This window comes from Mangifera indica, chromosome 7 (genome assembly GCF_011075055.1).
Source record: "Mangifera indica cultivar Alphonso chromosome 7, CATAS_Mindica_2.1, whole genome shotgun sequence".
Taxonomy (NCBI): Eukaryota; Viridiplantae; Streptophyta; class Magnoliopsida; order Sapindales; family Anacardiaceae; genus Mangifera; species Mangifera indica.
In genome coordinates, this window is record NC_058143.1 from 14,366,315 (window position 1) to 14,393,451 (window position 27,137).

At 33.9% G+C, this 27,137-nt stretch overlaps 4 protein-coding genes across 6 annotated transcripts; 3 read left to right on the forward strand and 1 right to left on the reverse strand.

The window, feature by feature from the left end:
- The first annotated feature begins 3,180 nt into the window (after positions 1–3,180).
- LOC123220090 (ADP-glucose phosphorylase) lies at positions 3,181–6,889 on the forward strand. The gene is made up of 3 exons (XM_044642101.1): positions 3,181–3,847; positions 5,103–5,393; positions 6,247–6,889. Exons 1-3 carry the CDS (start codon positions 3,356–3,358, stop codon positions 6,502–6,504), a joined length of 1,041 nt encoding a protein of 346 aa, XP_044498036.1. The 5' UTR covers positions 3,181–3,355; the 3' UTR covers positions 6,505–6,889.
- A 1,192-nt stretch (positions 6,890–8,081) lies between these two features.
- Positions 8,082–12,820, forward strand: LOC123221288 (YTH domain-containing protein ECT1-like). Of its 3 annotated transcripts, none has more exons than XM_044644092.1 (7): positions 8,082–8,242; positions 8,963–9,039; positions 10,086–10,589; positions 10,964–11,557; positions 11,655–11,867; positions 11,973–12,119; positions 12,289–12,820. In XM_044644092.1, exons 1-7 carry the CDS (start codon positions 8,215–8,217, stop codon positions 12,538–12,540), a joined length of 1,815 nt encoding a protein of 604 aa, XP_044500027.1. In that variant the 5' UTR covers positions 8,082–8,214; the 3' UTR covers positions 12,541–12,820. The 3 variants fall into 3 exon arrangements, with proteins under 3 accessions (XP_044500027.1, XP_044500029.1, XP_044500028.1); XM_044644094.1 differs by lacking the exons at positions 8,082–8,242; positions 8,963–9,039 and adding exons at positions 9,169–9,311; positions 9,617–9,897; XM_044644093.1 differs by lacking the exons at positions 8,082–8,242; positions 8,963–9,039 and adding an exon at positions 9,380–9,897.
- Positions 12,821–13,440: 620 nt separating this feature from the next.
- On the forward strand, positions 13,441–19,443 carry LOC123221710 (T-complex protein 1 subunit theta). The gene is made up of 13 exons (XM_044644612.1): positions 13,441–13,712; positions 14,815–15,077; positions 15,177–15,323; positions 15,415–15,576; positions 15,996–16,073; positions 16,624–16,757; positions 16,961–17,033; positions 17,116–17,193; positions 17,293–17,415; positions 17,582–17,676; positions 17,930–18,139; positions 18,348–18,405; positions 19,002–19,443. Exons 1-13 carry the CDS (start codon positions 13,565–13,567, stop codon positions 19,077–19,079), a joined length of 1,647 nt encoding a protein of 548 aa, XP_044500547.1. The 5' UTR covers positions 13,441–13,564; the 3' UTR covers positions 19,080–19,443.
- A 1,397-nt stretch (positions 19,444–20,840) lies between these two features.
- LOC123220543 (protein SINE1-like) lies at positions 20,841–23,894 on the reverse strand. The gene is made up of 3 exons (XM_044642792.1): positions 23,723–23,894; positions 21,651–22,988; positions 20,841–21,474 (listed from the first exon to the last, which is right to left on the reverse strand). The coding sequence occupies exons 2-3, from the start codon at positions 22,980–22,982 to the stop codon at positions 20,995–20,997; spliced, it is 1,812 nt and encodes a 603-aa protein (XP_044498727.1). The 5' UTR covers positions 22,983–22,988; positions 23,723–23,894; the 3' UTR covers positions 20,841–20,994.
- Between the last annotated feature and the right edge of the window lie 3,243 nt (positions 23,895–27,137).

A 27,137-nucleotide genomic window follows, 5' to 3' on the forward strand; every position in this document is an offset into this window, starting at 1 on the left:
ATTTGTATAAATGGTTTGATCTCTTTTTTACATCCGACTATAAAACTTTTATACATCTTACACTTTTTGTTTGTAATATATTTCATTTTAAAATTTATTTTGTAATATATTTATTGTTAACATGATATAAACAACACATTTCATATCTCAATTATTATATCCCACTTAAATACTATATGAAATCACATAATCTCGTAAATTTGTCATACTTGTCCTCTTATCCCGACTGAAAGACAGGTATGTGACTCATATAGTCTTGTATAAAAAATGAATTATTTTCTATGGGAATTAATTAAAATACTTTATCAAATTAAATATTTTAAAATTTTGAAAAAAAAATTAGAAAACTTAAATACAAAAAATTATTTTAGCAATTCCAAGTCAATTGCTCAACGTTCAGGGAGGCTCTCGGGGGAGTTGTTCCCATTTCATAATTAATTAAACTAGTTTGATTTTCATTTTTTTAATATTTTATTTATTAAATTGGATTAATGGAAATTAATTAATTAATTTTATTATTAGTAATAAACTTCATTGAATAAAATAGTAGCAGGTCCCAACAACTCTTCAAAGTTCAATAAACTCCAAGTAGCCATGGCCCATATAATTTTTATTTGGTATATTTACAAATAAAAATAAAAATTAACTTTATTTTATTCTGACTTCAGGTTAGGTAAGGAATACAAGTGGTTGGTAAGTATAAATTTTAAACCTTGTGTATGTGTAAGTTGTCAAATTAATTAATAAATAAACTCTTTTTTTTTTGAATTAGTAAAGATTTATTTGGTTAAATGTGAAAATTTTCAATTTAAATATAAATAAATGCAAGACATTCCAAGTAATAGTGAACCAAGGTTTATGTGAGGTGCCAATGTTCTAAGTGGGTACCAAGGTTGGTATCAGGATGGCTTAAAGAGGTAATTAATTTCAATTTAGCGTCAAACAGGAAAATGTCGAGTTTTAGTAAAGTTATTATAGACGGGAAATGGGAATGAGAGCGAATGACTCTAGAGAATAGGAAACAATAAATAGAAATACAAGAGACACAATAGGGAATTTAAAAAGCTCAAACTCGTGATGACAAAAAACAATTAAAATATTTTATTTTCTAATGTTCCATGAGTTAAACCGCGTAAGTGTCATTGTCCAAAGAAGTCATAATAACTACAAAATATTACATGAAAATCAAAGTATCATACATACTTGTATAGGGATAAATTTGATATCATTTTTTCTTCATACGACAATCGTACAAAGATTGGAAAAATCCCATGTTGATATAGATTGTTTTAAAATAGTGTATTGATAGTAATATCGATATCAACAATTGTTCATTATATTCAAGTATAACACATAAACAAACATGACATCGATAAGACATGTTTCATTTACCTTTGCGAGAAACATGTCATGATTGTGAGTCGTCAGTTGCTATTAAATATTCGATAAGCCTGACTCTAATGATGTCATACTCCAATCAAATTGCTCTTAATCAGTTAAAATCGGCAAGCATCTCTTGGAACCAAAGATAAATGTTGAATACCAAATAGAAAGTCGGATAAGAGGCAAATAGAAGTCTGGGTGTTGGGTGTAGAGGAGGAATCATAACTTATGGGTAAATGAGTTACTATTTAAATAAATATTATTTTTTTGGATATTTCATCATTAAATATATAATATAAAAATAAATATAAAAATAAATTTGATTGATAGGTGAGCTGATGGATTCAAGTTGAAATAAAAAAAATTTATACTTTCTTTATAAAACACAACAGGTAGATTAAACATGGTTCTTCTCATCTCATGTAAAGATTAAGACTCAAGTTTTCACAGTTTTAAAAAAATTGATTTTTTTTTTTTTGGGTTGATGTCAACAGGCATGTTTGACTAAGATTTTCATCGGGTCAAATTGCAAACCGGGATGGTTTGAGTAGCCTAATTGCATTTTGCTTACCAAGTGGCAATTTGATTGGTTGGACCAACTGGCCCAGCCTAGTTTTTAAAATCACCCGTTTCAATCCAAAGATCTAACACTATCTCCTATATTTTGTAAGATCTCGTAAATTTTGACTTATAGAATGAAAATTGATATTGCTAATCATATATACAATGATAGAATAATTAAAAAAATATTATAATAACATTAAATGTTTAGCTGGAACATTGGAGAAAAACCTATGAGCACATAATTAAGTATCGAACAAACTTCTACAAATGGTGGATACTTATGGGCTTCTTTTGTATGATATGCCTCATGGAATATATTGTCAAATTTCATACTGAAATGCCTCATGGGTAACAACTACCAAATCATCTGTTAATATGAGAAAACGATCTAAAACCACTTTCTTATCATCTTATTTCATAAGGCTATAGTGAAGAAGATAGACTATCACAATCTTGACAATGTGTTCGTCATTATTCATCCATGGCTTTGAGTAAAAAAACAAAGTGCAAATCTCACAAAATGCAAATCCCCATAAATTTTTAAATTGCACCTATTATGTCGCCTTCAACCAATTTACTTTGAAACTAACACATGATCAGTCTAGTAATTAAACCTCACTTTAGTCATTGTGACAAATTCTAACAGACTAAATAGAGGTCATCTTTGTTTAATCAAAACCAAAACTTCATTAATAGGCCTTTATAATTGATTTGCCAAAAGAGTACAAAATAGATGAGAAAAACACTAAACCTATTGTCCATAATATCTATAAATAGCCCAACGCAAAAATGCCTCACTAAGCTTTCTCCAAACTTGTTTGCTTATGTCTTTATATCCTTTCATTTTTAATTACATCTTAAAGTGGTGCACGATTAACAACCCCTCTGCCCGTTCCTTATAATCAATAGGATATGACACCCTCTTTGCCTTTTTTAATTAATAATCTATTTTCGTCAACTAACAACTAAATTTCAAACTGAAAATGTGATATTCATTATTAAAATTTGAAAATCTAAACGAAACAATAAACACTAAAATAAATGATTAAATTAGTTATAATTAATCTTATAACCCATTGTAACCGATTTTTAGAGATGAATTTGAATGGAAAATGACTAAACATTTGAAGGATTTCAGGTTTAGCTTTTGTGGGGGCGCGGGCGCGGGGGGGTTGTGTTGGGGTGTGTGGGGTTGGGGTTGGGGTTGGTTGGGTGTTTTTCCTTCTAAAAATAAGCCTTGGAGGACGTCACTAGAAGTAGCTTAAAGGGCAAAAAGTAAAACGGGGAAACATTTTCTTTCGTTTTCTCGGGGACCAAACACAGCCTTGACGTGATGATATAATTCTCGTCAAACATATTACAGTCATCACCACCAACCCATTAAAGCACCAAAGCGACAAAAGGCATAATGGCATCGTCATCATCTTCACTAACTGAAACTAGGAGCCCCGAACTCCGAAAGGATCCGATTAATAACCGATGGGTCATATTCTCACCTGCCCGAGCCAAGCGACCCTCCGACTTCAAATCTAAATTCTCAGAAAACCAGAACTCTAACTCCAGCTCCCCATGCCCTTTCTGTATCGGCAACGAGCATCACTGTGCTCCCGAGATATTCAGGGTCCCGTCCAACCTGAATGTCGACTGGAAGATCCGGGTCATTCAGAATCTGTACCCCGCGCTCAGTAGAGACATTGATGGTGAAAAAGATGGCGAAATAAGTGGGGGATTTCCGGGTCGGGTCGTACCCGGATTTGGCTTCCACGATGTTGTGATTGAGGCTCCGGTTCACTCGGTTAATTTGTTGGATCTGGATCCGACAGAGGTTGGTGAGGTTTTGCTTGCGTATAAGAAGAGAATTGAACAGATTAAAGAACGTGATTTGATCAAATATGTTCAGGTTTGTTATTTTCTTTTCTACTTAAAGTTTAAGATATTTCAATTTTATAAAAATTATTGGATAGGAATCAGTTTGGTTCATATTTTAGTTTGGAATCTTATTGTTTTATTTTAGAAGTTGTTTCTGGATTGCATGTTATTCATGTTTTTTCTGTATGCATGTTGATTAGGGTTCAGTGTTGGCTCATTATGAAATGCAGGGTTTTGACTGAGTTTGGTTTCATTTTATGATGTGAAGATCATGACATTGTTCAGTCTCGGTTTACAATGCTTTATCGTAAGCAAATTTGTAAAATGATATTTTTACCATTTTAGCGTAGGATTTCTCAAAAAATTTATTGTAAAAGCAAAATTCTTGGTTTGTTGATGATGTAGTAGACCAGTAGTCAAGGGTGGACCCATAGGTTTACATTGTGTAAGTGGTCAAGACTGGTAATATGATGAGGCATTCGATTGCATACATGCAGGATTTATCATCCAAATGATGGCAACACTATTGCTTAACGGTTGTTGAGAGATGTTTTTCAGATGTTTTATATGAGCACTTCAAAGTTAAGGAGGAGTTGTCTAACTTACTTTATACAGAAGATGGATGGTTTGACACTGTTCACAACTCATCTTCTTTACTAAATTCATTGTGTAGATGTGGTGTGTAGTAAACATATTGGATTTTGGCTTTTCCTATGCCTACAACTTCTTTAGTGACATTAATATTCAAATGAGAAGCACCTTAAGATTATCTTAAACTCTTAAGTTAGTGTGGTACCATAGGCATGTAAAGTAATCCAGTAAATAGGTTCTCACATTTGCCCTCAAGCGACCTTACCTCTACTAACTAATTTCAGCCACAACTCAAGAAGAGCCTAGCTAGGTGAATTCTTGGTTATGTGGGAAGCTGCAAATAAAGGCTATATTCACTAAGAAGTTTGTCAGTCATAGTGGACTAGGTTATAATTGCTCACATGGAGAACTGTGTTTTCAAGGGAAGCAGGTTTATGTGCTTATTTTTCAAGTGTACAAGGCCAGCTTTGTGCTTGAGTCTCATACCTGACTATGTCATCCGTTTTTCTGGTTTTTTATTATTATTTTTTTAAAGGTTGTAATATTTTTAGAGAGCATTATTACTAACTAACAGACTGTTATGAGCAGAATATCAAACTTCTGGTGGCTTAGAAGTTGTTGGTTTTCTTTCATGCTTGTATATTTATGTTGCTTTGTGTAAGGGAATTCCAACTGATGTTTGTTTTATGCATTAGGTATTTAAAAATCATGGTCCATCAGCTGGAGCATCCTTGAGTCATTCTCACAGTCAGATATTGGCTCTTCCAGTTGTTCCTCCTACTGTCTCTGCACGACTTTACAGTCTGAAGGAGTATTTTGATCAGACAGGAAAATGTGGCCTTTGTGAAGTTCAGCCAAAAGACCTCCTAATTGATGAAACTTCTTATTTCACTTCAATTGCTCCTTTTGCTGCTACTTTTCCTTTCGAGATATGGATTATTCCTCGATATCACTCTTCACATTTCCACGACCTAGATAGTGAGAAAGTAAGTTATAGGCTTCTTATATTTTTGTTCATGTTGCTGTACCAGTTAATGGATTTTGCTTCTGATTGAGATGATTGTCAGTTCTCATGTTGTCATTTGAAACGAACGTTACTGTGGTTTCTGATCTCATTTAGACAATTCTTATTTTCTTTATTTCAGTATGAAACAAATAGTATGATTTGTCTTTTGGTAAAAAAGTGAAGCATTTGTTGTTCCAAAAAAGTGTCCCTAGAGTCAGAATGCTAGAGGAAATTGCATTGTTGCACTTTTTCATAAAACCTTGGAAGTTTTGTTTGCGGATGAGTTTGCTCTTGTTGGCAGTGATCATACTGCAATGTCTGGCTGAAGTTGTGCGTGGATGGGAAGGCATATTAAGAGCTTTCCAAGCCATGACTTGATTAATGTTGAATAAGTAGGAGGTGAAGAAAATCTTGTTTTCTTATTTGCATTAACGTTTTGTTTCAGTAATGTAGTTAATGTGATGTCTGAATATTGATTCTAAAAGGTTTGGCTGCATGGCTATACTATCAATTTTAAGCATAATGGTTCATAGAGAGCTAGCTCCAATTAATGTGTGCTTGAGGATATTATCACATAAGGTTGTGGCCTTTATAATTATTATAGCAAGAGGAATATAATTTGAAATAGGTGCTTTGGAAACTTTAGCATATAAAAGTGTGCTTCTTTGCTTTAGAAACTTTGTTTTGATGCTGCTAATAATATATGCTGGATGATTTTGTGTCTTTGAATTGTATGCAAATTAGCTTTGTATCCCGATTGTTATTTTCACCCTTGTTTCGCACTTCGTTTGCATGATTTCATACTTACGCCTATCCTTATGTGAATTCTGCAGGCCACTGATCTTGGAGGATTACTGAAACTCATGCTTAGGAAGATGTCTATGCAATTGAATAACCCACCTTTCAATTTCATGATCCACAGTTCTCCACTTGAGGTCACTGAGGCTCAATTACCATACAGTCACTGGTATCTACAGATAGTTCCTAAATTAATTGGTGTTGCCGGGTTTGAAATCGGAACAGGGTGCTACATAAATCCTGTTTTCCCAGAAGATGCTGCTAAAGTTTTGAGAGAGGTAGCTGTGAACTAATTATAATCGGAACAGTTTCCTAAATCATATTATCAGAAAAGAAAATAGAATTTATCATCGTTTCAAGGAAGATTCTCATTCTGGTGAGTCTATTTGGAATTTCCTGTTATACTAATTCTATAAGCGGGATGGCTTACAGGGTCATTGACAATGCAAATACTGGTAAAAATTTACTGATTGTGGCTTTAAGGAGCCCCTCATGGGGCACCTATGTAGTCAAAGGTTATTGTTTCTTGTTATCAAAGATTGTAAGGCTGGGCGGACTTGAGTTTGAAAATGGGTCAGCTGGAGCTCCACTTTAGAACTTGGGTTTTCAAAGCAAGTAAGAAATGTCTGAATAACCAAAAAATAAATCTTATTAAAGTGATGTTATGTAGTTACTCATGAAAAATAATGCTGTGGAAAGATGATTAAATGTTGCAACGCCATGTTTGTCCATGTATGGTTCCAGCCAGTGCATCAAACTTCTGAAAATTCCGTTAGGCAGCAGACTAGAGATGATAACAGGGCGGATAGGGGTTGAATACTTTAATCTCTGTCTCCATTACCATAGGAAAACATTTATCTATCTCGACCTATCCCCAACATGGGTATGATGGGGGATCTTTGTCTCTATCCTTTCTTTTGGAAAAATTTATCTCCCCTTTCCCTCTCAACTTGGCTAAGAAAATTTCTCACATTTTTTCTATCTCATTCTCGTTAAAAAAATAATTGAATATTTATAAAATATTATGATATATTATAATAATTAAAAACTTGTAAAAAATAATTAAATATATAAGGTTTTAAGTAATACAAAGGTGAAAAGATAAGTCAAGAAAAATGACTTATCCTTAAATGTGAGGATTTTAATTATCTCTATGCCTATTGATATTAGAGAATTCTCTTTTTTTGGGATAAGCCAAAAGCCAGATTTATCTCTAATCAGATTTCTAACGTTTCTAATTATCTCTATGCGTATTAATATTAGAGAATTCTCTTTTTTAATAAAAAAGGATAAGCCAAAAGCCCGATTTATCTCTAATCAGATTTCTAACATTTGTAATCAATTGATCATACTATTATTCTAATAAACGCTCATGATTTAGTGTGATATAAATCCAATGTTCATCACTAACCAAGAGTGAGTGAAGTAAATTTAACGAAATGGTTAGACTTATAATTTGAAAAACTATAATATTAATACCCCAATGAAAATTAATTGCTGTTCCTTTACTTATATTCCAATCATGAAGTAGCTGATAGTATCCCAAACCATACTATAATTACAAGTAATTGCATTTTGTATTTTTTCATAAATGAAGGCGGCATAAGTTCAATATCCAAACCCTATTTTAAACTGTCCAATGAATATCCCATGATGAAAATGACATAAGTTAACCCTCCAAAAGAAGAAGCTAGAAAACCTAGTAAATCTAATACAAAAACAAGATTTTTTTATATTTATTTCAAAAAAAAAATAAAAATAAAAATATCTTGAATTTGTATCTCGTGGAACTGTTTGAATCACTAACAAAAATAATAGCAAAATTTTGTAATTAAAATTAGTAAATAAATATAATAAATAAATGAAAATTGCCCGTCTCTTAAACCCAAGAATTGAGTTTTGGCGGCTACCTCCTATGTTTTTCAAGCTTCCTCTTCTCTTCTAATTTCATCTCTCTCTAGGGTTTCTTTCTCTTTTTCTAAATCAAGGCCATTAATTTGAGCATGGCAACCGTCCCTTCCTCCTCTGATCGTATCCTTTCTGGGTTCCCTTATCCGTGTATTGCTTTGTTTCTTCATATATAAACTTACATGCTTGTTCATGGCTTCAGCTTCTGTGTGGTCTCCTTTGTTGTTTGGTGTGTGAAATGATTAAAGATTGCGTTTTGAACTCTTATTCGTGTATTTAAAGATTTCGTTTATGTGAGTTTTTGATAGGGTTCATTTAGCGTACAAGAATTCGTGTTCTTGTTAGTCTTGGGTGTTATGTCAAGTTTAAATCATTTTGTTTTAGGTGTGGTATAGGGTTTGTTTTAGGTGGTGTATTATATATTGTTAAGTTTCGATGGGTTTTTAAATGGGGTTTATTTATTTTTATTCCTTTTAAATTTTTTAGAGTATCTGTTTGTTCATTAATGTATTAAGTGATTGAATTTTGCTTTATTAGAGTATTTGATGTATTTTTTTTGTGGGATTTTTGCCATGCTTTTTATGCCAGATAATGATAAATTTATCAAGTGGATGGTTTCAAGCCTCTCATGTTAATGAATTTGGTTCATATTTTTATTTTTGTGCATGTTATATTTTATACTGTTAATTTTGCTTTATTTAATATGATTTTTCATTGTCCAGTTTTTTGTTTGCTTTAGGTGGTGTGAGTAAGGTATAAATTAGAATAATCGTGAAAGTTATCAAATTAATATAATCAAAATCTTGTTTTACTAGTTGAATTCCTTTACGTATATCTTCACAGAAACTGCAGACTTGCTGCAAAATTTGTCATTAGATGCTGCAAACGAGACTGCAAAAGCTTGCGACTATGCTAACAAGGTACTACTGTGGATTTATATCATCACTTAAAGTATTTTGCCTACTCTATTTATACTGTTGATTTGTTCTTATAGCTTTCTTCTATTAATTCTGGGCCAATTAATTCCACTGACTTGGCTACGAATGCAGCAAGTCTTTGAATCTGTCTACAACCCCCTAATCATCTAAATCTTAATGCAAGCTATTGTCCAGTGGGTATCATCAAGTTCTTACTATCAAGTTCTTACTGTTACAGAGATGCGAATTTTGAGGAGATTTGTGGTTTTTTAGGTGTATCCTTTCTGAAATTTAAGAGGTTTTTGGTTTAATTAAGGCTTAATTTGCATCTTTTTTGGGTATTATGCAAAAAGTAAATTCTTTTGCACAGTGTTCATTCTTCTTCAGATTGTGGTGGGTAGGGTAATGAGTGGAACAACTTCTTTGAATATGTAACTTGTGATGAGGTTGACGTGGCTGATACAAGTACTTATTTTAATATGTTTGTGAACTCATAATTCTCAGGTTCAAGATGAAGTGATGGTGGCTTAATCTCTTACTTTCAACCTTTGGGATAGTTTTTTTCTTAACCTTGTTCCAGAAAGTGTGAAAGTCAGTTATTGTTTCCTTTATTTGTCGGCAATAGCAGTACATGTTGAAGTAGATATGTCAATGTAACTCATTATCATCCAAGTGACTCAAATGTTTACTGTTTGTGAGGATCCTGCTAGAGTTGCTTCTACTTCTAAGGAGATATGATCTAGATTAGAGTCATTCTCAACGTGTCCGAAAGAAATGAATAATTAGCACAGAAGCTTAATTTTTTCCCACTGTCTCCAATGACAAAGTGGGAAAAATCTCATTATTGGCTTATAAGGAGAGGTAATTCCTCATTAAGCTGTTCTGGACTTGTCAATAGAGTTAGTGGTTGAGTTATGACCCATGTTTTTATCGGTATTTAGTTGATTATAGGGGTTGTTAGTTGTCATGCATGCTAGGCTTGTGGTTAATTCAAATTGTAACCTTTTCAGGCTGAGGATCGTATCTGATATGTCATTGTTTACTTTCAGGGTCATTATGGTGATAATGCTGCTCACATGTACCACCAAGGCTATGGTTATTCACCATGTGGAATATATCCCTCAGCAGGTGATGGTCAATTGCAAGGGCTCCAGCAATATCAGTATCCAAGTCCTTATTACCCACCTTATGCTCCTCAGGGTGTGGGTTCAACCTCAGTGACGGCTGAAACAAATAAAGGGAGCTTTGGTGCTGTAGCAAACGGTTCCAGTGTTAATGGGAATAATGGGTCAAAGCCACTAAAGCCAAGTTACCAGAACTCAAATATAGATCCAAATGGTTCTTATAGAAGGGGAGGCTTGTCAACAGCAGTTCCTTCAAGTTATCATGATCCTAGATATAGTTTTGACGGAATTCATTCCCCAACTGCTTGGTATGATTCCTTGGTATTTTCATCTGGTGTTCAGTCCAAACATGCTGCAAATGCTGGGTTTAATCCATCTCATTCCAACGGTGGGAGGAATCAGAATCATCATTCTCAACTACATCTAACGGTATGTTAAGGGTGTTTGTTTATGGACTCTTGGCATTTTTGTCTTTTTCTGTGGCAAACATGAACTGAAGCCTGAAGGTCTTTGTTACTTATAAATTTTCCTTTGGAAAGAAAAAAAGTTGCTATCTAGCTTATTTATGCACGTAAAATATGGGCTCCCTAGAACTATTATGAATATTTTAGTGCTTGATCTGTCATTGACAGTGCCACTATGTCGTTATGTTGGCTTTAGTGTAAACATATAGTATGTCACACTTGCTTCTTTTATTAACAGTTATTTCCTGTTCATATACATATGTAAAACAAAATTTTTATAACTTTTTTTAATTGTATTGAGACAAATTTATTGACCATCTGTTTTAACAACTAACACAGAATCTGCACCATGCAAGACCAACATCAGGCTTCAGTGAAACATATGATTATATGAATCCATTGTTTGTAAACAACACAATGTATGGCCATTATGGAAACACATATAGAACTGGCTCTGGTTTTGGATCCTTTGGCTATGATTCATGGATGGGAGGGCGTGGATGGTATACTGTCGACAGTAAGTACAAACCTAGGGGCTGTACTTATGGTGCATCTGGCTCAGGTAAAGAAAATGGGGATGGTTTAAATGAACTGAATAAGGGACCAAGGGCCAAGGGCTTTAAGAACCAAGAGGGGTTTGATCCCATTACACTAGCAGTTAAAGGACAGAACCTTACATCTACTCAGAGCAAGGTAAAGGATAGTCCACCTGTTGTTCTGGACAAGGAGAAATACAATGGAGAGGATTTTCCTGTTGAGAGTTATGTAGATGCAAAATTCTATGTAATAAAATCCTACAGTGAGGATGATGTTCATAAAAGCGTTAAATATAATATGTGGACCAGCACACCCAACGGCAATAAAAAGCTTGATGCGGCATATCGTGAAGCAAAGGAGAAGTCCAGTGACTGTCCAGTATTTCTCCTTTTTTCTGTGAGTGCGAGTAGTTTGGTACCATCTCTTCAGCTAAGTTGGCTAGTGCTGAAATTTTATCAGTTTAACTGAATGTTGTAGTGTTTTTCCGTCTCAGGTCAATGCCAGTGGGCAATTTGTTGGTTTAGCAGAGATGGCTGGTCCTGTTGATTTTGACAAAACTGTGGAGTACTGGCAACAGGATAAGTGGATTGGTTGCTTCCCTCTGAAGTGGCATATCATTAAGGATATACCAAATAGTTCATTGAGACACATAACACTTGAAAATAATGAGAACAAGCCTGTTACTAATAGTAGGGACACTCAGGAGGTATGTATACTCATATTTAATCGTTTGTTGATATTTTATTAGTTTATTCTGACTTTGTTGTTCTATTATTTTACCCAAATGTAAATGTACGTTGGCTTCTATTAGGTTAATTTTGAGCAAGGCATTGAAATTCTGAAAATTTTTAAGTCTCATTTGAGCAAGAGATGCATCTTGGATGATTTTGGGTTTTATGAATCTCGTGAGAAGATTCTGCAGGAGAAAAAAGCCAAGCAAAACCAGTTACCAAAAGAGGCAAGCAGTTACCAAAAACCCTGTTCATTGATTTATGTCCTAGTTATTCTTAGGAGTTTCCTTTTGCATTTTTAATGTTTCCCATTTTGCAAAATTGGAGTTGCATTGTATATTGGACTTTATTTTTCGTGTCTCATTTTCTTTACAAAACTTCTATTGTCCGGAGCAGGTATTAGATGGAAAACCTGACAAAGTTGTAATAGTAAAAGATAACGTGCAAAAGTCTGTAGATGAAGCATCGATAAAGGACACAGTGGTTACAACAGCAACACCAGTGGAGGCGGCAAATGGAAAGATGACTAAGTTAGAAGAGGACAAATCTGTTGCAGCAGTTGAAGACGCAGCTAACAAAGGTTCTAAATCAGCTGTTACATCGTGTGGCAAGACAGGTTCTCCAAACGGGGTAGCAAGCGCTTGCTAATTGTTTCCTTGGACTGTTTCTTTGAATTAGGATAGAATTTGAGTTGGTTAATTCCATGACATGATTTACAAGTTAGCTGTTGTTTCATAAGGGTTGTAGGCTCCTCAGCTTTCTTATACATAGTTATTGTGAGAAAGGAAGAGTGCTCCAAAACCTAACAATCACATAGTATGTTTTTTCTTTTCTATTTGGAAACCATTTTGTTCTTGCTGTTTCAGTTGTTCAGTTGTTAAATTTTAGTATAAATTCAAGTTTCCTCATAATAAAGAAAGATCTTCCAGATGGTAGTTTCATGGTGAATATGATAGAATATATGTTTCTTCAATATTTTCAACATATTATTTTTGCTTTATTTTACAGAGTTGAGTGTTTGGGGACTCATAGTTTAATCCACTTCTAAGTGTTTTATTTTTTCACGCAAATTTTTTAAAGGTTTTGTAAGTGTGACAGAAATTCGAACTCAAATCTGTCGTCTGAAAATTTGAATGTTTTATTAGTTTTGTTAATTTTTGGCTATAAATAATAACACTAAAATGAGTAGCACTATAAAATGCACTAACTAAGTGCAAATTATATTGTTTTTAATTTAAAATTGTTCAATCACGTGATGATATGTGCACATCAATTGTGGGAAACTCTCAGTTAATAACGAATATTTAAATTCGAAACATAATGTCAAATTTTGAAATCACTTCAAACCTAAAACAAGAAAATAATTCAACCAATACAATAATTTTTTAAAATATATAATTAACTTTAAAACTTTAAATGTATTTTCTTCAAAGCAATCCATACTGTTGAATTATTCAAAATGAAATAAATAATTGAACGAAGAAATGAGCGCCCAGACCCTTCCTCGCTATTTTTAAAGGCCCATATAAAACAACGTCGTTTCTCATTTAAGTTCTAGGGCGTTCCTTTCAAGTTTAAACACAGAGTCACTACACTCTGAAGAGACAGAAGGAAGAGTCTCGAGAATTAGGGTTTCTCTTTGTATCAGAAAACGCAATAAGAAATTCAGGAAATGGGATTCTCAATGCAACCGTACGGAGTACAATCTATGCTCAAAGAAGGGCACAAACATCTCTCAGGTCTCGACGAAGCTGTTCTGAAAAATATCGATGCTTGCAAGCAACTTTCTACTATCACTCGCACTTCTCTGGGACCTAATGGTACATTTTCTTCAATTTGGACTCTTTATCTCCCGGTTTTTTCAAATGGGAATTCACTGTATGCGTGTTTGCTTTGCGGGATTTTTCTTTTTCATCCTTTCTTTTGTGTGTTGTGATGCGAATTCTGAATAAGGAGTTTTTCATTGTATTTTCAAGTTTAGCAGTTGGTTGGTTGGTAATTTATGAAATTTGTGATGATGGCATATTTTTAGGTCAGCGCAGAAATGGGAAATGGGAATTAGGAGTTCCATTATGAGAGCTGAAGAAATGAGTTGCGCGATGATAATTTTAAGTGAAATAAATCAATCTTACTAACCATTTTAAGTAAGTACTTGCAAATATAGATTAAAGATTGGGAGGCTTCAGAAGTGTACTTTGGATGCATATGGTTGTGATGATTTAGGTATTTTTCTTTTGAAGAAGATTTGGTTTAGATTGCTAGTAGGTGCTTATTGTGTTGAAAAAAACTCAATTCACTTGGGGGTGACTGAGAAATGTATGGTGGAAACTCGTGGATGAGTTCATTCCCTTAAGAAGATTCGGTTTAGATTGCTTTCCTGTTAATTTATTGTCTTGGAAAAACTCAGATCAAGAGGCACAATGTTGGATGCCAAATTTGTATGGATGGAGCTGATTGATGACTTAGTTGTCTTATGATTACTGTTATGAAGCTGTATTGTTTAATAGACTTAAGTGGTAGGTAGAGGGACTCTAACTAGCATTTTTGAGTCATTGATCATTTCCCCTAAAATGCTAACATACATTTATTTTATTTTTTCTCTTTCTTTTTAAAATCTAGTCACAAGCTTTATGGAGAATGAAATCGAATGATCTTTGAAGAAATAATGCTGACCTCTGAGGAAACTGAACAATATAGATTTTTGATGATCTGTTTATGATAATTTCCACCGCTTATTTATTGGAGGGTTGATATCAGCAAATAAATGAAATTTCATCTATTTATGATGGAAAAGTAGTCAGCTATTGACTTTGCAAAGACGTCTTTCTATATTAATATAGCAGATCTTTGCTTAAATGCCAATTCTGTAAATATTTAACTTATCTTTCGAACTATATAATTTCTTATGTACTTAATCATCAGGTATGAATAAGATGGTTATAAATCACTTGGACAAGCTATTTATTACAAATGATGCTGCCACTATTGTGAATGAACTTGAGGTTCAGCATCCTGCAGCCAAGATTTTGGTCCTAGCTGGCAAGGCTCAACAAGAAGAAATTGGTGATGGAGCTAATCTGGCTATCTCTTTCGCTGGGGAAATTCTTCAGGGTGCTGAGGAACTTATCAGGATGGGGTTACACCCAAGCGAAATCATCAGTGGATATAGTAAAGCTATCAACAAGGTTTTCATATGCTTTTTCAAGTGGCTTGGATAACCAGCTTTTCTTATATAGAATAACATTCTGATTTACTCTTCTTATTTTTTATTAATTAATTGTTAGACAATTGAAGTCTTAGATGAACTGGTGGAGAAAGGTTCTGAGAACATGGATGTGAGAGATAAGGAGCAAGTTGTTTGTCGAATGAAAGCTGCTGTTGCTAGCAAGCAATTTGGACTAGAAGACATTTTGTGTTCTCTTGTTGCTGATGTAATTATTTTTCCTACCTTGTTTGTTGTTTTTTGCTTGACCTTGTTAGCTCCTTTTGTGAAAGATGTGCATTAACTTCTTTTTGTTGTAGGCATGCATCCAAGTATGCCCCAAAAACCCAGCAAACTTTAATGTAGATAATGTTCGTGTTGCAAAACTTTTGGGGGGAGGTTTGCACAATAGCACAGTTGTTCGGGGTATGATCTTGAAGAGTGATGCTGTGGGAAGTATTAAGAGAATGGAGAAAGCGAAGGTTAGCCCTTAATTTTCTGTTTCTTTTCAGATTTTTTAATCTACATTGTTTCTAGGTCTGTTATTTGTGTTTCATACTTTCTCTTGATTTTGTAAATGTGATAATTTTATTTACTTAGATTCTAGTGATTGATGTTTAGATGCACCTTTAATTTTTTATATTATAAAGTGATATTAAAGTGGCTTCTGTTCAATATTCAATTTCTCTTCTAATGTTTTTTTTTCCTCGCTGTAACTCTTATTTAAGAAGATTCTGTTTGTATTAGTTATGTACTTTTATGTATGTATTCTTGGTTTGTTACTTAAGCTTTTTTTATATGCCTGATCTTTCTGTACAAATAGTTATAATTTGAAGGTGTCTGTAAAGTGGAAATCCTCTGTCACTCAGGGCTTTTGTATTTGCATTTTGTATGGTTTCAGGTTGCTGTGTTTGCTGGCGGTGTTGATACCTCTGCTACTGAAACTAAAGGAACTGTCCTTATCCAGAATGCTGAACAGGTAAATCTTGATGAAGTTCTCTTTCAGATAGCTATTTGTTTATCACCTTTGAAAGTATTATGTATCTGTATATGCTTAAAATAATCTCTCATGTGGCTTACTCAGTATGAAACCATTTATTTATGAGTGATTTTGAATGGAAGGACAGATGGTATTTAATTTCCTTTGTGATTTATCTTGACAAAGTGAGGAATTGTGGTTGAAAGAAATATCTTTAGTCAATAAGTGCCTTGGATATCCCTATGATGCGCTGTAAACTTTGGTATATTAGGTGCTGATCAGCAATCTGGAGGTTGATGATGATAGAGAATTCTTTTTTTGTTTTATTTTAAAGATTCAGTGAGATGTTTCTGAAATTGGTGGTTTCTTAGCCTTCCTGTGTTTGTAGTAGCAAGTACTTTCTTGATAGTTATTGCAAAAGGCAATAATTTGTTAACTAAGGGTCTTCTTTTGGTACTGCCCTTTCTTTATCATGTCATATTACCTTATTTTAAGATCCTATACATGTTGTAAAGCTAAACCTTTTTTCCACCTTGGTGTCCTTTTGTAGCTAGAGAATTATGCAAAAACTGAAGAAGCAAAAGTAGAGGAGCTCATCAAAGCTGTTGCTGATTCAGGTGCCAAAGTAATTGTTAGTGGAGCTGCAGTTGGAGAAATGGCATTACATTTCTGTGAACGTTACAAGTACATTTAGTCTCTATAGCCTGTTATTTCCATTTTCCTAACTTGATCCATATTAATTAATTTGTACATTGTTGCCCAAATTTGGACCATAATACTATATGTACCCTGTGTTACAGACTCCCATCATTTAGGGGCCTTAAGTTTTTATTGTGTGGCCTTCTCAACCTGTCCTGTTGTTCAAACTTCAATGTTCTTGATTGCAGGCTCATGGTTTTGAAAATCAGCTCAAAGTTTGAATTGAGACGATTCTGCCGTACAACGGGATCTGTCGCTATTGTAAGTATACAATTCACACATATTTGATCATGCAAGAAACTTGTTTATTTGATTCCTAATCAACTTTTCATTCCTCATACAGTTGAAGCTTAGCCAACCAAACCCAGATGACTTGGGATATGTAGATTCTGTTTCGGTTGAGGAAATTGGCGGTTCCAGGGTATGCTTGAAAGATTTCGTCTCTCACTCACTTTTTGTCATGTATTTATTTATATATTATTTTGTAACATGTTGCTTATTACTTCTTTGATCAATGTAGGTCACTATAGTGAGAAATGATGAAGGTGGAAATTGCGTTTCCACTGTGGTTTTGCGAGGAAGTACTGATAGTATATTAGATGATCTTGAAAGAGCTGTTGATGATGGAGTGAATACATACAAGGTGATTCCTGTTTAATATCTTGACTTCATTTCATAATTTTGATATGTGGTTTGTTTGCCTGTATAAGCAATGTCAATATTTTGCATGTTGAAATGCTTGTTGCCCCCCTTTAGAAGAATTGAATCAAATGATATGATATCTCATTTGATACTTTTTTTTTTTTTAGGCAATGTGCAGGGACAGTCGCATTGTACCTGGAGCTGCAGCTACTGAAATCGAGTTGGCTAGAAGACTGAAGGATTTCTCTTTTAAAGAAACAGGGTAATTATTTTGTTTAGTTTGTTTATTGATTTTAATTAGTATTAGTTGTGGTTTAACCCCTACCATTTAAGGAGCAAGCAATGTTCAATGAGTGTCTTTTCCTCCACAATTTGGTTGTAGATAGAAAAAGAATAATAAAAATAGAGATAATGTATGGCAGTTAATGATAACATTTTCTTAGTATATATGCTATCATTTTGTTTAAGTACTAGTAGAAGTAGCTATTGATATTAAATTTTTATGGGTAGTGCAGATTGGATCAGTATGCTATTGCAAAATTTGCTGAAAGTTTTGAGATGATTCCTAGAACTCTGGCTGAAAATGCTGGACTAAATGCAATGGAGATCATATCTTCTCTCTATGCTGAACATGCATCTGGAAATACCAAAGTGGGCATTGACTTACAGGAAGGTGTTTGTAAGGATATTTCAACCACAAATGTTTGGGATCTCTATGTGACCAAGTATGTTGCTTTTGTAATTGTTTTCTAATTTATGTACAAAATTGGAATGTTGCTTTTTTTTTATATGCATGAGTTTTAGAGATGCTTCTTCAATCTGTGAAAGAGTGTGTAGGGAATCTTTTGATTTTAGCTGGAGTCGATAGTTTATACCAACAATTGATTTGTAAGATGAGATGACCGCAACTTTTTTTCTTGCATTCGTATACAGATTCTTTGCTCTCAAATATGCTGCAGATGCTGCCTGCACTGTATTAAGGGTAGACCAGGTAATTAGTCGTTGATTGATTAATTGTCTCTGTTGACTTGTGTGACTTGTGTGTCTTGTCTTAATTGTTGATTCTCATAAATCTGGTAGTGTATTGATTTGTAAACAGCTTATTTAAGGTGAGGGATTATAGTCAAAATACTCTTCTTTTCATTTTTTTAATGGGGATGGCTCAAATGAGATTTCAGGAAAACTAACAACACTTGTAAGGGTGATTAAACGTCATTGCTTGCTTTGCATGTTAGCGCTTGCAATTTAATTATATTTCACAGGAAAAATAGTATATCAAGATTAAAATCATTGCAAGTTGTTGTAGGGATTGAGAAGTTTCTTATAAAACAGATGAAGTTCAAAAGCATTGGAAATCCATCCTCAAAAAGCCAACTAATTAAATGCCAGTGCTGCACTCTGGTCTAAAACCATAAGGACTTGATGCTTCATGATTGTTTATATAAGTATATATTTGCCGCTTGTGTGTTGTGCTTACAAAATTAGGGACCATAAGCTATGAAACTGAAGCTGGATATTGTTTGCAGCATTCATTTCCCTCTTCTGAGGAATATTCTCTTGACTGTGCATTGCTATTCTATGTTGTAGATTATAATGGCTAAACCAGCTGGTGGCCCAAGGAGAGATCAAGCTGCTGCTGCTGCTGCTGGAATGGTCGAGGAGTAGTTGTAATATTGATGATTGATTATATCTTTGTACCCTCTGAAACTGAAATTTGGCCAGGGATATTCGGTTTTCATTCAGGTTCTGAAATTTTGGCTCCAAGAAGTTACAAGGAAGAAACACGAAAAGTGTTTGTTTATGCCACTTAGTGTGAAGATTGTTGTCGATGGTGGTCATAATCTGGGATATATGGCATTAATTCTTGGTTTAACTAACTCTTCCCCGACCCCTCCTTAAATCTTAGATATTTTCCCCATCTGGCTTAAGATTATATTTATTCTTAAACCCTGGGGCCTTGGGTTCACCCATTAGAGTGTGGTTTCTAATTTCTTGCAAGTTTTATGAGCATTTGCAGTTTTGATGCTAAGTTAACTGTTTTTGCAGGGAGTTTCGTGTTGCAAGATATATGGTTAAGTTATTATATCGAATGGGTTATATACACCTTCAAAACTCAATAATTCTGAAAATGAATATTTATCAATAGAAAATTTAAATTTAAATTTAAGTTTGTCATTTTCTGTTCAACTTATAGGTGATTAGGTTTCTGCTTTTTATTAATAACTAATATTTATAGAAGTTTGGGGATCAGGCATAACATCATCCACCCATGGCTTCTCGTCTTTCTTTCACTCTTCCCTAACCGAACATTATCAAAGCTTCAACTTCAATTTCAATTTCTGCTCCTGCAAGTACCCTTTTGATTCCTGAGAATCTTGATGAGAAATTTGTCCGAAAAGGCATCAAGTTCTTGGATTCCAACAACATTTCCATGGTTGAATTGACTGTAAGAAAGTGTTAGTTCTGTGACGTTAAGTATTCCTGGTGTTCGTGTCACTTCATATAAGCCTAAAGTCTATTGGAAAGATGATGGCTTTCGGGAAGTTCTTTTTACAGTTGGAGCTGACACTGCCAAGGGCAAAGGTAGGATTGGTTTGGTCATCAATGATGCCCCTGAAAAGGGCTCTAAAGCCTCTCTAATTCCTGCGTTTCACTGGACTGAAGGACGTTGATTCTGATGCCATTGATACTTGACTGGTATTGCTTAGTTGTTAGTTTATTTACTTGTTTTATATTCGTTTTGGACTATTACAGTCATTAAAAGTATGAGATGGAGCAAAGTTTTGGGACTTTTAAAGTCATCAATCCCACCTTTTAAGCGACTGCTCGGTAGGAAATGTCTTTTCATTCAACATAGAGGATAGTAAAAACTTGCTCTTATTGTGTGACAGATTCTCTTTGGATAAAAAGGGATAAAAGGGATCCATAATCAAGATATTTGCAGTATAGTGACCTGTTAACATTTTGAAAGTAGAAAACTCTAAATATGGCTTGAAAGTTAAGGAAATGAGTAACCCAAATATGCAAATAAAGTTTACACAACCCAAATATGTAAATAAAGTTTAGGCATGTGTCTTTCCCATCTTGTATCATCGTCTGCCTGGTATTTCCGGAGGGCGTTAAAAATTGCAAATTCCAAAATATATTCAGAAGATATATAAACACTGTTACTTGTGAGTTTATGCAAATGCATGTGTTTGAAACACTTACCAGTAAAGGCAGTATGATTTGCAATTGAGATACTAATTCTAAAACAGGAGAGATGATAATCCTGACATTAGTTAACACAAAGAAAGCATCCTGCATAAGACATCCAAAGCATTGTTATAGACAAAACTTCGGGATCTCTATAATGAAATTGCAAAAAGTAATTGTGGAAGGGATGAGACAGGATCATCAGAAACAGAAACTTTAATTCTATAGAGCTAGACAACCAACTCATGGTTGGATCATTTAATACTATAAATTGTTCAGAATACCAAAGACTGCCATGATGAATTCTTTTCAGAAATGTTTTGACTTATTTAAACCTAACTCAATTACATCTAAAGATTTTGGTACAGCCATATGACTAGCTGAGTTAAGTTGGTACAAGATGATTGCCTTGATTCTGATCATCATTTCGCATAAGCAAAGAAAAAACTACAAGTAGAAACAAGAATAGGCCCAATACTATTCTAGAAGCTGTCTTCAGATGAGTTTTCTTAGAACAGCAGTTATGCATTTCGGTTTTATTTTCGGGAACCACCTCTTGAGCCACTTGGATGTCAGCACCAGCAAGATCATCTGTTGATGACACTGATTCAGAGACACGTTGAACTTGCTCAACTACAGTACATGAGTTCCCATATGGTTTGTCATCATAGAATACTTCACGTGAAAAGCCTTTTCTTCTTGGAGTAGGGCTCTGCTCAAATTTGACAGAGGCTGGACTTAAATACTTTCTAGACTGTTTCTCAGAGAAGTCTGAGTTAACATCAACATCTTGAAGAGATCGAATGAGCTTCCTAGGAGTTGTGAAAAAGCTAATATTTTTAACATTAATGAGAGAGCGAGATCTCTGAAGCACAAAAGAGAGAGGCAAATGCAGTTTATATCAGCATCCAGAATCAACAACACAAATATATATATGCAAATAGCTATATTGCAATGTTGACACAATGTGATATATTTGAGCTACAATTAAAAGCAAGAATTTCCAGTAAAAAGTTTCTGAAGCAAGTGTGAGTATTTTACCTGTGGACTTGGAGTAGTGCTTCTTGATCCTCTGTCTCGAGGGCTTCTCTGATAGAACCCCACAAATTTATCCATGTAATCTACTCCATTGTCAGAAAGGTCATGATGATCAGAATACGTATTACTATAGATAGGACTTCCTAAAACCGTCTCCGAAAACAAACCATCCTTCAGAGATACATCCACTCCTACATTCTCAAAAGACCAGAGCTTCCGACTCACACTCCTACAATCATATTCAGTGTCACAAGATTGCTGAGTTACAGAAATTGGTGACTCAACCATCGAATCATATTCCACGAAAGAGTCAAGGGTTTGTGATTCAGGTGACACGGGTGTTGGAGATCTATAACCCACAGGCAACACATTTCTCCTACAGTTATGGTCTCTTCTCCCAAAATTTGATGCTGCAACAGAAGCTGAACCCTTATCAGACTTCAACTCTTTAAATGCAGCTATTCTCTTTGCAGTTTGCAAGGCTTCAAGAGAAGCCCCTCTAACATAAGCCATCTGATCAGATTGACACTTCTCCATTCCCTCAATTATCAACTCGAGTTCAGAGAATACACTCCTGTGATCTAACGTTCTCATCAAAAAGTTCATCATTTGTATAGCCAACAACCGTTTCTGAGAATTGGCCTCCCCAGCACCAGCATTTAGAATTCCCAATCCAGAATGTATTAGCAATCTCGCATATGCTTCAACAATTACTGCATTATGCTCTGCCAGAGCCATAACCAAGCCCATATGTGAATGGGTCTGAGTTAAATTCTCCTCCAAAGCTGCAGCCACATTCTGGCAAACCTTATTCACCATCTCATCTGAACAAAAACGCCAATTATCAGAGTCCACAAGAGCCTTCAAGCAAAGGGCAGCCCCTGCAGTCAGGCCCTCTTGTGAACCCAAGAGAGCATCCGAGAGAGGCTGGCAGAGAGAGTGAATTATATGCCTCTTTTTCTCCTCCGGGGTGGTTGGATCCATTCCATACCTCGCAATTGCTGGAACCACCCTTGAGCACGCCTGTTGAAGAGGGAAAGACCCTGCGCTTGAAGCCAATGTCTTGAGAATAGTCGCCATAATGCTGTCTATCTGAGGAACTATATTGACACCATGATTACGGGCAAGAATTTCATATAATGAAATTGTGTATTCCCCGGACACACATCCATTTTCTTTGGTTTCAGAGACTTGGGCAAGAAAGACAGGAATTGCCTTAGAGTCCAGGTCTTTAACATATGACTTCAGGGCTTTCATTGCTGATTTACGACTATCAGCATCTTTGTCAAGATTTGCCAACTCCCGACGCAGTATCGGACTAAGACATCTACCCATGGTTACCTAAACCCAATCAAGAAAATGGGTCATTTGATAACCAAAAGCAAGAACATTAAGAGAGAACTAAAGATAATTTCAACAGTAATCCATATACCCTATTATCCAAGGACTGAAAAGAAGACTAACTAAAATTCTGTTCAAGTCAAGCAATCAAATTCAGCTAAAATTATAAGAGCTGAAACTATATTCTTCCCTTCTACATTGCCGAGAAACCAAACAGTTTTAAATGAGGAAAATTCCAGCAAAATTAGAAAAAAAAAAAACAAAAAAAGAGGCAAAGGAGCTCCAAATCAGTGTTAAATCCAAAACACAAATCTCAAACCAGAACTCAATAAGGTTTTTACTTTCTAAGAAAAAAAAAATCTAAGAGAAGTAAAAATACTCATTTGGCATCTAAGATTGTTTATTTGCTGAAATAACGCATCAAAATCAACGTGCAGATGAAAACAAAACAAGAACTCAAAAGTTCTTACTTTCGGTAAACCAAACAAAGCAAAACAAGCAGCCAAAAGACAAAATGTGCCTAGATTCTGATCTAAACAACATAAAATTAAATTAAAAAAAAAAATGCCGCAAGAATTTAAACTGGGAAAACAATAATTTACCAGCCAGAACTCAAAGGACTCTAAAAGAAAACACATTCACACACACACAAACAAGATTTCTCAACAAAACCTCAAAAGAATTAACTTTAAGCTAAAAAATAAATCAAAACATAAACAAACAAAAAGACCCACCTCTTCAAACTCTCAGTCCGTTGAACTTCACCAAGCAAACGTAGATTAAGAAACAAAAATGAATCAACTTTTATAAAGGTGAAGAAGATGATAACAAAAAATGGGAAGATGGCAGAATTCAAATGGTTCTTGGAATTGAGAAATTTGTATGAATTTAATTTAATGTTAAATTAATATTCCTAGTTTTTCGTCATCTTGTCCGATACATATTTATGTTTTTTTCTGCAAAAATTTCAGAAGTTAAAATCTTCAAATTCAAATCTTTCTTTTCAATTCCACCGCTGTCCCCATAACTTTAGCACTTGACGAAAATGCCCATCATGTGAAAAACATAAATTAGTAGAACAATGGTTCCGAGTGACCAGTGAAGCACGTGAGACCTAAATACCCCAAGAGTGTATGTGAAGAAGAGAGTTGTCTGCCAGGGAACATGAAAAGAATTGGATGTGTTAGAAAAAGTGTTGTTGTGAAGGAACATGAGTGACATAGGTTGATATTCGTAGATAGGGTGATGAGGTAGCCTTAGAGATGAGTCACTTGCCCCTAAGGATAGAATCCCTGCATCAGTTTCGATCAATATAGAATAATGATATCAAAAATTGATAAAGAGATTATATAAGTAGTAGATAACGTGTTCATGTTATCCAAATTAGAGATAAGACAAACTTTAGATAATGAGAGAAAGTAATTAGGGAATACAAGTGATGGTAAAAGAATGGGGACAAATTTCCTCAGGAAATATAGAGCTAAGATTGATTGCAAATGAAAGAAAGTCAAATTCAACCTTGGAGAAGGCAAAAGGTATAGCTTCGATAAATGACACCTACTATTAGTGCTACTCTAGGAACCATTTTTATTATCGATTTCATGACATTTCATCTTGTATCTATGTAATTATGATTGATTAATAAAAAAAAGTGTTCTTTCATTTATATATGTAAAATGCTTTTTTTATTGGTTTAAATATAAAATATATATGTAAACTGTCTAGATAATTTATTTAATAAGTAAAACAAGATTACCAAATTGTTTTTTATGCATGTGATATTAATTGGATAATAATATCATATAATAAATATACTTAATGATTTTATTAAATATCATAAAATGATATTAGTGCAGATAAAAATGACGGTCATGTCACTAGGGCATTAATGTGAATTAACAATTAATGAACTATTTTTTGAATGTAACCAATTATAATAAATCACATGAACATTACAATATAGTCAATAGCTTATTGTATAGTTATACTAATATACGAAGTAATCATTTAACCTGAGATATCATTGTTAGGTCTAATACAAATATGTATAGTTCATATGACATATAAATTCAAATTTAGTCATGTTTTGTATGATAAAGCTAAGTTAGTCATATATTATTCGTATACGAAAATGAATGATAATCAAGAGGGGATTCGTTGACTCAGAGTTATTAGATTCAAAGTATCCACTAACTCAGGAATTATTTGGTTTCGAGTTCTTATATGAACATCAATAAATATTGGAAACAAAATCTTTAACTAAAGTATAATGTAAGTCATACAAAAAATGTTCATGATGACATGTTCCAAATATATTGATCAATGATTTGGAGAAGTATTTAGACTAGGTTTTTGACAAACCATAAACCTATACTCGATCAAGATTTGACAATGGAAAAATTTTATCTACATGGAATGTACAATCACAAAATAAGTTTGATGGAATGTCTTTATTGTGGTTTAAGGACTATAACACATTGATAAATGTTTACCAAAGTTGTTATGTCTCCAGATATGTTTTTTCAATCATCTAGAAAGGACTCACAGGTGAACTTAGATGGTCACACCAATAAATCAACTGTTTCAGAGGGAGAACTAGCTATCCAGGGTTACCTAGCACTTTTTGAAGGGTACTAAATGTAACATTATATAAAGTGTTATATAAATGTGAAAGTGACATTTTTAAAAGTTAAAATGTTTATGAGATAAAATTAGGATAGCTAATGTATATATATAATATATACATGCACAACTGTTACGTAACTAGAGAACTTTGTAAGGGGTGATGCAAGAATTAATAAATTGCTAATTAAGTCCATCAATATGTAAAGACAAAGTTAGTTCATTTTTGGGGTTAAGAACTCATTTTGCTAAAAAGCTTTCTTTCACCTTATTTCTCTCTCTAAATTTTCGCCAAGGGCCATTTTAGTTTGGTTTGGTGTAGATTTTAGAGACATCACAAGTGAGGTGCTCTGTTCCATCATCTACTTCAAAGAAAATAGCTTAGAGAAGGTAGAATTTCTACCTTTCCTTCATTTCTTTTTGAATGTTGTTGATTCACCTTTTCACCATGCATGCATGTGCTTTTCTTCATCATCATCATCTTATAATTTTACAAATTGTACTAAAACCATTTTAGGCTCCTTGCATGTTTGATTTTGAGTCAAAGTTATGTTTTTTATGCATAATAATATGTGTAATTAACATGGGCACATATACATGCATGTGTTAAGTTTCCCTTAAAATCATATTTTCAAGCTTGCTCAGACATTTGTACGTCTTAGCCAAGCTTGTCGTACATTTACCGCACAATTAAAAACGAAAAATTTTGTTATCAAATATGTTCTTTGTAGGATGAAATTTAATTCATTTGTAGACAATTTTTTTTTTCCAAAATGTGAATCATTTTTATGATAAAACACAATTTAATCGCAAATGAATAGTTTTTTAAAACGAAATCTTCTTTCGTAGACATTACTCTTTGGTAACACGTATTTTATGACGATTTGATCTGTCATTCTGATTAACATTTTAAAATAAAATTTTCACTTTCTGTGAAAATAATTTTCGTTAGCTTTTATAAAATTTATGTAGTGATAAGAAGTCTTGGCCTATGGTGCAGATGCTTCTGTAATTGTTCCCCTCTTGATGGTGGGCTATACTGGCAAAGTTCATAACAAGAGCAAGAGGATAAAGCTATGTGCTCGCTAAGCAACATTAAGGAGATTGCCTAGAATGAATTTGGGTTTAGGAATGGTACCTTGATTGGTTTTCCAATTTATTGCCAGCCATTATAAAAAAATAAACAGTTTTTTTATGTTGAACGTGTTTGTGCTCTATTTCTAGCACCATGCTGTTAATATGATTTCTCTTTACTAATTAATGCACGACCAGATTCAATTTTATTATAATAATAATAATTTATAAATAATTTATTTTTAATAATAAAATATTAATGAAATCAAACACTCGCTCAAAAGAATTGATAAATTACATTTGGGTTTTGAATAAAATAAAAAATAATTTATAAATACTTAAAATCGGAATTCAAATATATTATTTATGCGTACTTGACCGACGTTTGAGGGGTTACGGTTACATGGCTTCTAAAAGGTTTTAGCATGGTATTATTAGAACTTTGGGGGGTGT